At 38.6% G+C, this 12,210-nt stretch overlaps 1 protein-coding gene across 2 annotated transcripts; it reads right to left on the minus strand.

The window, feature by feature from the left end:
* Positions 1-971: 971 nt before the first annotated feature.
* Positions 972-10,021, minus strand: PTGS2 (prostaglandin-endoperoxide synthase 2). 2 transcript variants are annotated; one of them, XM_064594243.1, is made up of 11 exons: positions 9,834-10,021; positions 8,938-9,054; positions 8,676-8,819; positions 7,850-7,993; positions 7,240-7,421; positions 6,517-6,600; positions 6,165-6,411; positions 5,578-5,864; positions 5,191-5,338; positions 4,715-4,822; positions 972-1,957 (listed from the first exon to the last, which is right to left on the minus strand). In XM_064594243.1, the coding sequence occupies exons 1-11, from the start codon at positions 9,883-9,885 to the stop codon at positions 1,899-1,901; spliced, it is 1,572 nt and encodes a 523-aa protein (XP_064450313.1). In that variant the 5' UTR covers positions 9,886-10,021; the 3' UTR covers positions 972-1,898. The 2 variants fall into 2 exon arrangements, with proteins under 2 accessions (XP_064450313.1, XP_045732116.1); XM_045876160.3 differs by lacking the exon at positions 972-1,957 and having other exon boundaries at positions 2,770-4,822.
* Between the last annotated feature and the right edge of the window lie 2,189 nt (positions 10,022-12,210).

Consider the following 12,210-nt stretch of genomic DNA (forward strand, 5'->3'; position numbering starts at 1 on the left):
TTAGTGATTAGTTGTGTTTGTTTTGCTGCATAGTACTCCATAGTGTGGATATACCACAGTTTGTTTAACCATTAACCTTTTGAAGGATATTTGAGTTTTTTCCAGTTTTGTGCTATTATGAATAAAGTTGCTATGAAGCTTCATATACAGATTTTTACATGAATATAGATTATTTTTCTGGGATAAATGCCCAAGAGTACAATTGTAGATTATATCATGTGGTAGGTAAAATAATGGTCCTCCAAAGATTTCCATGCCCTAAACTCTAAAACCTGTGAGTATGTTGCCTTACGTGGCACAAGGGACTTTGTATATGTGAAAAAAAAATTATGGATCTTGAGGAAAGGAGATATTCCTGGATTATCTTCATGGACCCAAAGTAATAAAAAAGGGTCCTTATGGGAGGGAGGCAAGAGGATCAGAGTCAGAGATATTAGAAAATGCTACCCTGCTGGCTTTGAAGGTAGAGAAAGGGACCATGAGCCAAGTAATGCAGGTAGCCTCTAGGAGCTAGAAAAGGCAAGAGACAGATTCTCCCCTAGAGCTTCCAGAAGAAACACAGCCCTGCTGACACTGTGATTTTAACTCATAAGATCTATATCTTACTTCTGAACTTCCAGGACTGTAAATAATAAACTTGTGTTGTTTGAAGCCAGTAAGTTTGTGGTAATTTGTCATAGCATCAATAGAAAACTAATATACATGGTAAGGGAATTTTTAGTTTAAAAGAAACTGCCGAACTATTTTTCTGGAGTGGATATCTCTGTCTTCTAAGATCTTACTCTTTCTTCAAGTATCGCCACATATTCTACTTCTTTCATGAAGCTTATTCGTATTCACTTATTGAGTATTTTGTAATGCCTTTTAAGTACCAGACACTGTTCTGAGACCAGTGAATAATGCAAACAAGGTCCTTGCTTTCATATACATGAAATTCTGAGAGGACACAGATAATAAACAAACATACAAATCAAGATAATAACAGAAATAAATGCCATAAAGAAGATGAAAGAGCTTTAGCAGTTGGCTTTTAGGTGGCTGGAGAAGGCCTTTCTGAGAGGAGAAATTTGAGCCAAGATTTGGATGTTGAGAAGGATCTAGCCTTGTGGAAATCTGAAGAAGGAACATTCGAAACAGGGGCAGCAGCTTGAGAACCCCTGCTGGTAAGCAAATCAGAAGAAAGCAGATGTGGCTGGAGCACAGTGAACAAGGGTGGGAAATTATGGTAAATGAGATTAGATAGTTAGGCAGGGGACTGATCACTGAGACACTCTGAGACAGGATAAGGAGTTTAGGTTTGTCCATTGTGCAACAGGAAGCCAATAGGAAGCCATTCAAACAGGAGAGGAACATTATCTGATGTATCGTTGAAAATGACCCCTCTCATCATAAGGAGAATGGTTTGGAATGAGGCAAGAAGGAAAGCCAGTTGAGAGATAATTACATCAACTAGGTTGGTAGTATTGGAGTTAGAGAAAAGGTGACAGGTGCAGAATTTGTTTGCGGGTTATAGTCAACAAGATTGCTGTGTGATTGGCTATGGGCGTGAAGAAAACAGGGGATTCTGCTTGAGAACAAGGAGATGGTGGCGTCCTTAACTTTGGATGATTATTATTTTGGGTTTAAGGTGCAAAGTGGACAAAGATTGTAAAATAAGCCATTAAATTTATGTATTTGAGTGGGTCAGTTGTCAATTGAGATTGTTCTGGAGAAATAAGTTTGGGAGTGATAATGTTTCAATTTATGAGCTTGGATTAACCTGGAAGAGGGCAGATAAAGAGGGGAATGAAGACACTTCAATTTATAGATACAATGGAGGATGAAGAGATTTTTTTAAAAATCTGAGAAACAGGGGCGCCTGGGTGGCTCAGTCGTTAAGCGTCTGCCTTCGGCTCAGGTCATGATCCCGGGGTCCTGGGATTGAGCCCCGCATCGGGCTCCCTGCTCCGCGGGAAGCCTGTTAAAAAAAAAAAAAAAAAAAATCTGAGAAACAGCACTACATGAAGGCAGAGAAAGACGAGGAGAGTATCAAACCAAGAAACCAAGAACAAAATCCAACCTTTCAGTAAAGGAACTATTGACATTTGTGCTAAATGCTACTAAAAAGTCAGATTAGGAGGATGGCTGAAAGGAAGTTGTGCGATGGAGGGGGAGTAGACAGGGAATGAAGGTGTGATTGTAAAGAAATGAGATAAATGGGGTAATGAATAGTAAAGAGGTCAATGGATCAGTAGGCTCAGTGAAACTAGAGTTTACATGTTAAAGTGTGAGTACTAAGAGAGGTGAGTTAGGTGAGTCAAGAAGATGCTTGAAATCAAGATTTTGGTAATGGTATAGCAATTGATGATGATAAGATCAAGGTATGTATAGTCATAGGAATATGGAAGAAGCCATCACAGGAATGAAGACCAAGGAAGAGAAAAGCCAGGCAGGATGTTAAATAGGTGGTCCATGTGGATAGTGCTATATCAAGATCAGGAGTACAATGGAAGCCCATGAGCCAGGTATCGATGGTTTGCCCAACTCTTTTGAACTTACAATCTTGTACCGCCTTAGCCATTTTATCTTATTCTTTGCCTTCTGTGTGCTTGGTTTTTTCCTTCTTCCAGATTAGGCAATGAAAACAAGTTTGTTGCTATCTCCTGTACCTCTTCCTCTAGTAAGCCTCTCTATGACTGAGGGAACAACCATTCTAGTCCAGAATAGATAGAATAAAGACAATGGTACACATACAGTGTTTTAGAGAAATCATAAGTCATATGACAAAGATACCTGGAAACAGCCAAAATTTATTTTAGAAGAGATTATTCCATTCTTAAATAGTATAAAAATAAACAGGCATTTGTTTCAACACTTACATTTTACATAAGTTAATTTAAATACACATTTGTCTGAGGCACCAAAACATATTATATTCCGAATTCCCAGGTTCAGTCAGCAGGTTATGTTAATACAAGTTTTTTAATCAGTGAAGTTAAAGTTTTTTATATAAGCCCTTCTAATATTGACTATTTCTTTCTTAACTATAAAGTTTTTATAAACATAAAATCTTAAAAATTCCCCTGAGTTATTTCCTTTAATGAAATTTCATTCTTTCTCTACCTAAGACACTTTTTCAATTATTTATAAATACTGATGTTATCTGTAATCAGTGCTTGATTTAAAAAATATTAAAACCCAAAAAATATTAAAACCTACAGTGCTCTGCACTTGTCTCTCAGGCTGAATGAATTAATGAAGGATCCATAGGTCCTTCAAAAATGTATAAAAGGTCAGTCTTACGGTACTAGGCTAATGAGACACAATGTTTCTCTGTGAGCTGGTATATAGGTAAATCTTCTGTATTTCAATTCCAACTTTCCATATTTCAATATACCAGAGTTGGGTTCCTGAAAATTTATTCATGAATCTTAATCTAATAATTTCTTATAGTTTACATATTAATTCAGTATACTGATTCTCACATAATGCAAAAAAAAAAAAATCATTGCAGCTTAAACCTAATTTATAATAATGTCCTAACAAAACATAAATAATAATCCTCAATAAATTAAGTAGTATACAGTACCAGCAAATGTCAGCTGACAATGAGATGTGGAAAAGAAACATTATCTTCCCGGGAACTATTCAGGATTTGTTTGGTTTTGCTTTTAAATGGGAAAGAACATTCATTAGAATAGAAATACAGCTTTCTTCTACAACAACCCCCTACAGTTCTTTGTAAGGCATTAGTCTCATTGCAGGCTTCTTCTGTTACACACAGTTTAAAATGGTAAGTTCTCTGCCTTTCACATAAAATGCCTTTGTGTAGAGGCCTTTAAGGGCTGTTTTCTTTTCTTTTTTTCCTTTCATTCCTCTTAAGAGGAGCTAAATTACTAGTAGTCCTGAGTTGAGGTTTTCCTGAAAACTTGCAAAAGTTCAGCTAAGTACAGAGAGTCCGAAGAATGATGAACTCAGATCTTAAAAACCAAGAAAACAAAGAAGTAAACTAATCAGAAGAGAGTTTCTCCCAGCGCAGTGGCTAACAGAAGAAAAGGAACAGTGTGCAGGTAGTTGCTTCTAACGTATCATGGAAGATACACTAGAAAATCTCGATAGTGTGGGAAGAAAACTTGCAGCATTTTGCCATCTTGGAACAACATTTAAATGTCCAAACATCTTCGCTTTTTTCTTATTATATATAAATAATATAATTCAAGTAGAAGGATGTGAACTCATTTACAAAACAGAATGAAAACTGCTTTCCCCTTTAGCCTGAAGACATCTTTAAAGTAGTGACATGAAAATCTTCACCAAGTATGACCCCTCTCTTCTTAACAGAAGATGTTAAGTAACATAAGGATTTTAACATAAATATTAAATAATTAAGTTAAAAGAAATCGTCCATATAAATAAATATGATTAACAGGCTTCTACAGTTCAGTGGACCGTTCTTTTAGTAGGACTGTGGGATTGATATCATCTAGTCCGGAGTGTGAAGAGCTTGCATTAATGGTGACTGTTTTGGTGAGCTGTGGGTCTTGAACACTGAACGCAGTAAAAGGACAGCCCTTCACGTTATTGCAGATGAGAGACTGAATTGAGGCAGTGTTGATGATTTTAAAGCCTACTTCTCCACCAAAAGTGCTAGGCTTCCAGTAGTCAGGTGAACAGATGGGATTACCCATAAGTCCTTTCAAGGAGAATGGTGCTCCCATTTCTACCATGGTCTCACCAAAGATGGCATCTGGACGAGGCTTTTCTAGCAGGAGGGCGGGATACAGTTCCATGGCATCAATATCACCATAAAGGGCCTCTAACCCCGCAGCCATTTCCTTCTCTCCTGTGAGCGTGACAAAGACATACAACCAATGTAAAAAACTTTACAGAAAAAAAAAAAAGTTTTAACCCTTTGCTCAGTTCCCTTTCAACTTCTCTGTTGTTTCCATCTGACCCCTGATGCTTCAAAGAAGTTTCTCTCGGGCGCCTGGGTGGCTCAGTTGGTTAAGCGACTGCCTTCGGCTCAGGTCATGATCCTGGAGTCCCGGGATCGAGTCCCGCATCGGGGGGGGGGGGGTCCCTGGTCCCTGGTCCCTGCTCAGCAGGGAGTCTGCTTCTCCCTCAGACCCTCCCCCCTCTCATGTGCTCTCTTTCTCATTCTCTCTCAAATAAATAAATAAAATCTTAAAAAAAAAAAAAAGTTTCTCTCACCTGTAAGTTCTTCGAATGAGGCATAGGGCTTCAGCCGAAAGCGTTTGCGATACTCATTAAGAGACTGGTATTTCATCTGCCTGCTCTGGTCGATTGAGGCCTTTGCTACTTGTTGTACTGCAGCTGGAACATTCCTACCACCAGCAACCTGCAGAAAACACATGGTAGAACAAGATTTTTAGGCATCTTAATGATGATTTCTATTTTAAAAGAAAGCACTCACTCCCTGGGTACAGAGTAGCGAAGACTGATGTTCCCAGCTGAGACCTAAACTATCCTAGTTAGAAATATTACTCCTTATCGGTAAGTCTGAGAACAATCATTTCAATGGCGGAAATTCTAGTGACTGAGTAGTCCTTTGTTTTGTTTTCCAGTAACAAGGCTTACCCTGCCGGCAATCTGCCTGCTGAATGATTCCACAAACTGGGTAAGCCCATGTTCCAGCAATATAGAGTTGTTGTAGATAAACTGCTGGAAATTGTACTCCTGGTCATCTATTTGCAAGGTGTCAGGCAGAAGGGGATGCCAGTGGTAGAGTGTGTTAAACTCAGCAGCAATACGGTTTTGGTACTGGAACTGTTGGTTGAAAAGCAGCTCTGGGTCAAATTTCAGCTTGAAGTAATAGCCGCTCAAGTGCTGTACGTAGTCTTCAATCACAATCTTAATGGTTTCTCCTATTTACACAAAATAAAAAGAAAATTTAGAGCATTAATTCTCTGATTACCAACTTTCACGCAACCGAGATGCTGTGAATCCGCTCTTCCTTCACTTCTGTTTTTGTCCTTTGTACCATCAAAACAGAAGGTATTCGTATTTCCAGTCATGCTGAAGGATTGAACTGAATTAACATGGAGCATGTGATTTTACATTCACCACGTTCTCCCAGAACTACTTAAAACATATCGAAGATATCAAGTTAGTTTTCTCTGCAGCAGAAGAGGGTTTTATTTAAATTATCTTCTCTTCTTGCTTACCTATCAGTATGAGCCTGCTCGTCTGGAATAGCCGCTCATCATCCCACTCTGGATGCTCCTGTTTAAGCACATCACAGACTCTGTTGTGTTCCCGTAGCCAAATTGTGGCGTACATCATCAGACCAGGTACCAGCCCGAAGACTTCCTGGCCCACAGCAAACCGTAGGTGTTCAGGAATATGGGGTGGGTAGATCATCTCCACCTGAGTATCTTTGACTGTGGGAGGATACACCTCTCCATCAATTACCTGAAAAACAACAGTAATAAAAACATTAAAATTTAATCAGTGTAAGTTTTTAAAATGGGCAAGTCGTGAGTCATAACTAATTCTTAATATTCAAATAGAACAAACCTGATATTTCATTTTTCCATCCTTGAAAAGGCGCAGTTTATGTTGTCTATCCAAAGTTTCCCCATAAATATGGCTTAAGTCCACCTAGAATATTATGGGAAAATTTTAATTTGTTGCTGTTGAAGTGTCTATAATTTATCATTAAATAAACATGTTTCTCACAGCCACAAAATACTAAATTTATTATCCACTGACACTACAAACCTATGTCTCTTGTGTATTTAGTATCTCATAGTGAAGTATAGTATGTATTTAATGAAAAGGTATTTAGTATCTCATATGGAGTTGTAAGTATCTAATAGGCTTCACTATAACTGTATTTCTTTTAACAAGCATCAGAAAATATATTATTAATATAAAATTCTTACTGGCAAACTGAAACTGTCATTGAACTCCAAGGGATAATAATGCTGCAAAAATCTCATAATATTTCAAGTAGTATAATCAGGGTACAAGTGTTTTTGAAGACACCACTTTTTGCAGTGCTAGTATTTTAAACTAAAATGTAAGAGCCAAATTACAAATATTATGTCTATGTGTATACACATGTGTATTTTTACTAAACCAGTGAATCAAAAATGGAAATTCCATTAAGGTTTTTATAGACAGAGCATTTTTTAAAAAGAGGGTGAATCTGGTATAGCAAACACACACACACACACACACACACACAGAGCACTCAGTTATGATTTTTGCTATAATTTCAGTTTAACTCTGTCTTACCCCATGGCCTAGTCCTTTGGTGAAAGCTGGCCCTCGCTTATGATCTGTCTTGAAAAACTGATGGGTGAAGTGCTGGGCAAAGAATGCAAACATCATATTTGTGCCCTGGGGATCAGGAATGAACTTTCTTCTTAGAAGAAATTTTTCCACAATCTCTTTTGAATCGGGAAGCTCTTTCTTGCCTGAAAAATGAGAAAGCTTAAGATAAGAATTCATTTACAAATTCAAGGAAGCAGCTATTTCCTATGGGGCCTTCTTCACTTACAGGAGAAATACAAGTGTGAACAGGATTATAATATAAATGGAAGTTCTAAGAAATGGGGAAACACCTTCTTACTGAATAACTTTCCCTATTTTGTTTAACTAGTATTAATTTGGTTTTAATGACAGAATTTGAAAGTGAAGACATTATACCAAAATGTCCATTCACTTTCATGGAATAGTTTACAAAGATTCACTTTCAAAAAAAAAATCTCCACAGATAATCCTTAAGAAAGCCAATAATATGCTTTTATTAACAAATAAATGATAGTAAAGTTCAGGGCTGAATTCTCTAGGTAGCAATCCAATCCCTACTGCAGTTAATACCGCTCTGCCTCCCGACACTCACCTTTCACACCCATGGGTGTTGGACAGTCATCAGCCACAGGGGGAAGAGCTCTGGTATAATAGGAGAGATTAGAAAAGGCTTCCCAGCTTTTATAGCCATAGTCCACATTGTAAGTTGGTGGACTCTCAATCAAATGTGACCTGGCTGAAATTAAAAAAAAAAACAACAACTTTGTTTTATTTGTGCCCACATCAATGTTCCTTTTTATTGTAAAATGTGCAAAGTGCCACGAAAGACTGAATACCAGCAAAGATAACCTATTGTAAAACAGTTACACTTCAAAGTCTGCCACTTCTACTAAAAAAAAATCAGAATGATTCACTAAAATGCATCTTTAATAAAGTATATATACTTTTACATAAAACATGATCTAGCCATCTTGATTTTTCAAATAATCCTCCACCTACCGCTTAAGAGGCCTATGAAGGAATATCTGGGCAAGATACTTGCTTTAGTAACAAAGTTATTTTCTTGCTGACCCAAATCCAGATTAACCAGATTATTTTACTGGGTGCAATTCTGTGGTCCATGGACATTCAGTAAACTGGACCACACTTCCTTCACAGGATTGGCAAGAGCAGTGAATTTAGAAGAGGTGCACAGGATTTAAGTAGAATTCCGACTGTGAGACAGAACTTTACAAACAACGGGACTGAGATGTATCTTGGGCCATTAAGACAGAAGGCAAACTAAAAAGATCTGTTTAAAGTAAGTCATTTTGCCAAGGTTGAAAAGAGATTTCGGGATTAGGTTTAATAATGTCAAGTTTTATAAAGAACATTTTTCTTTGAGTAAACTGAAAATCTTGAAAGAGACTTGTACTTACATGTCAACACGTATTTCATAATTACATTTCGCAGGAAGGGAATGTTATTGACAATGTTCCAGACTCCCTTGAAGTGGGTAAGTATGTAGTGCACTGTATTTGGAGTGGGTTTCAGGAATAATTTTATTCTTGTCAGAAATTCAGCTGCAAAGAGAAAAAAAAAAGAGGGAAAGATTAACAGGACCCATTCTAAGACACTAGAGTGTAAAGTGATACTCCATGTATCCCCAGTCCAAATAAGGGCACCCAAGGGCAAACTTACGTGTTGAACAGTTTTCGCCATAGAATCCTGTTCGAGTGCAGTCACACCTATACTGGTCAAATCCTATGCTCATACATACACCTTGGTTTTGACATGGGTTGGAACAGCAAGGATTTGCTACAATAAAAATAGACAAAGGAAGTCATTCTTTACTTCCTTAATCTTGATTTAAATTGCTTTACATAGTATGGGTCAACTTTACGTAAATAAATTCAAGAAATATACAGGTAGTCATGGGAAAACAATTTCTTTAACCTGTGGCACAGAATGATTATAATGAATAAAATACCCCAAGTCGGTAACAATATTCAACCAGGGAAGTGATGTTGCTCAGTTTTTTCTTTAGTAACTTTTTAGATGTTCAAATTAGCATTTTTAAAGAGCTCAAAGAAGTAGCATTTTCGTAACTAAAATGGACGTATCTAGTACATTAATCAAATTGAGGGGAAATTTCAGTGTAAAAACAGATCATTGTTAAAATATTTTGCTTATCTTAAATAACCTGGGCTTTCCTGGGTCAGAAAAGCACTAATTTTAAAACAATGACTCCCATTCCCTAACAGTGGGCACCACACACAAACATTTCACATATATTGATCGATCCTGTCTTCTCATAATAACAATCTGCAAATTATACACTGTTCCTATTTAGCAGATGAGAAAAGTGAGACCCACACCGGTTAAGTAACTGGCTCAGGATGATCAGAGCTGGTGGCAAAGCTGGGGTATTCACCCCGTTCTTTTGGACTCAAAATGGTCCAAGCTCTCTACCCAGTCAAACATCGTCTCCTTTCCGGGACTGTTCAAAGTACCGGGAGGATCCGGGAGGTCAGAGCGGAACCTCGGCGGGGATTACGGAACGGAGGAGTCCCCGCTGCGGGGCGCCAGGTACTCACCTGCACGGCAGAGCGCCAGGGCGGCGCAGAGCAGCAGGGCGCGGGCAAGCATCTCGGCGGCGGGAGGAGCGCGGGCGGGCGGAGGCGTTGCGGGACTTGGGCTCCGGGTTGCGGGGCTGGAGCAGGCGCTGTGCGAAGTCCCCGAGCGTAATCCTGACGCTCGCTGCAAGTTGTTTGACAACTGGAAGCTAACGGAGAGAACCTTCCTTTTATGCGTGAAAACTAAGCCCACGTGACAGCATGACTGTTTCTTTCCGCCTTTTTTTACCCACTCCCCCCACAACTCTCCCCCTCCCCCGTCGCCTTAAATAATTGCGTAAGACCCGGGTGGGGGCCGGATTTTTTACCCACGCAAATGAGAAAATCGGAAACATGGGAAGCTGCCCTCGGATTCCCCAAGGCGGGTGCAAAGCGAATTGCCCCCCTCCCCGCTGCGATCTCCTGGTTCTCCCCCAGTTCCTCAGCTCCAGAGTGCGATTTGCGCCAGATTCCCTTTCTCCCAGTCTTTGACCCGGAGCTTTCGAGAGACGGTGCCTCGGCGGATCCCACTGCGGGGAGGGACAATACTACGCTGCTTCTCCCGGAATCCGAGCGGCCCGAGGTCCCAGAGCGCAGGGAATCTCCCTGCGCGGCCGTCCGCATGTCTCATCCCCAGGTCTTTGGGGGGCCGAGGAGTCACAGTCTGGACAGACTGGGCCAAGAAAGACTGTTTTACACGTCATGTATTTCAAACATGTCATGATTTTAGTGAGACGAGCCATGACCTAGTGTATATGCAGCACATACATACATTTTTTTTTATTTGGCCGTATGAACTATAATAGCTATCGTCCGTGTACGTATCTGTAAAATGTGAATTCCTCTCCACAATAGCTCCTTACCGGTTATCCTGTAAATAGTCCATCTGAGGCTTGAACGACCACCATTATAACGTTTCCTCTCCTCTGATGAACAAGGGAAGGGAAAGGGCCCAGGATCTTTCTGGGATGCTAAATGTTCAAAACATCTGCTTTAATGCATTTCTTTCTCTGCTGTGTGGTTTTTACCACTTTGGTCACCAGCCCTTCACAGGAGATACACAAAGAAGACACTAGGTTTTTAAAGTTTCGGTGTTCTGGTTTTTTTGTTTTTTGTTTTTTTTTTTAGATCTTTTCTGCCCGCTTTTCCAAGATGATGAATATGGCAATGGATCAAACTACAACATTGCATTTACTTTTTAATTGTCCAGGCCTAATAGTGCAAATTTTCTATTTTCATTTTGGAACATAGTTTGATGAGGAATTGAGTGGAATGGATGGAAAAGATGGATGAGTTTGACAATTTTGAATTTCATCGTCCTTTGCCTTTATTTAGTATCTTTCGATGGTGTGAGGATGAAATTCAAAAAAAAAGAAAGAGAAAGAGAGAAGAAAGAAAGAAGAAAGAAAAGAAAGAAGGAAGAAAGAAAAGAAAGAAAGAAAGAAGAAAGTTACCAGCATCAAAGTGGAGAATAAAAAGTAATTAAGCCATAAATTCTTAGTTCTAATGGAAAAACTACACCAGATACCTCAATCTGTAGAAGTCTTAAAGAAAAAAAAAAAAAGACTCACTTGGAATTTTTTTTTCTTACCATTTTGCTTAAGGAACACATTATCTGATTTTACATGAGACACAAATGACTAAAATTCCATCTCATGCAAGAAGCCTTCCTCTTCCTCTAGTCATATTTAATCATTCAATTTGTGACACTCCCATTTATTGTGCTAAGTCTTACATGAAATTTTAATTAAGAGCCTAATTTTTTTGTAATAATTCAATTTTCTGTTAAATGAGTAAGTTGTATCTACTCAAGTTTTAAAGTGATATTTAGGACCATGCATTTGAGTTTTTTAGGTGTCATGTAAGATTCCATACTCTGACTCTGGTACTGCACTCAAATTCTACATTGCAATCCTGAATTCATGTTGAAGTCATCATCATTGATATCCTTGTTATCAAGTCTTAATTGTATACTTACTGTGTACCATTTCTTGTTCGCAGACAGACTGAATTCAAAGGTGAGGACAAAACAGTGTGTAGAGAATAATCACATTTAGACTACTTGGAATGTAAAAAAATTGAACTCTCATAGTGAAAATTCAATGAAAAAAATCTATTTAGCTAACCTACTTGGTTAAACCTATAATTTCAATGACATGGTAGAGTGGAGAGACTTCCATGTACTTACGCAGTCAGAAAAGAGTTCAAAGAGAAAATGACACTTTAAGGATGGGCACAGTTTAGAAAGGAAGTCCAAATATGGGCTTGAGGAAAAACCATTATGATATGACTTATTAAATAATTTTGACAAGTCTGAGACCATGAAATACAATGGATAGTACATTTGGGGATGCTGGTC

Source organism: Mirounga angustirostris, unplaced genomic scaffold, assembly GCF_029215605.1.
Source record: "Mirounga angustirostris isolate CCGP_5_RB_7025 unplaced genomic scaffold, mMirAng1.0.hap1 SCAF_6, whole genome shotgun sequence".
NCBI lineage: Eukaryota > Metazoa > Chordata > Mammalia > Carnivora > Phocidae > Mirounga > Mirounga angustirostris.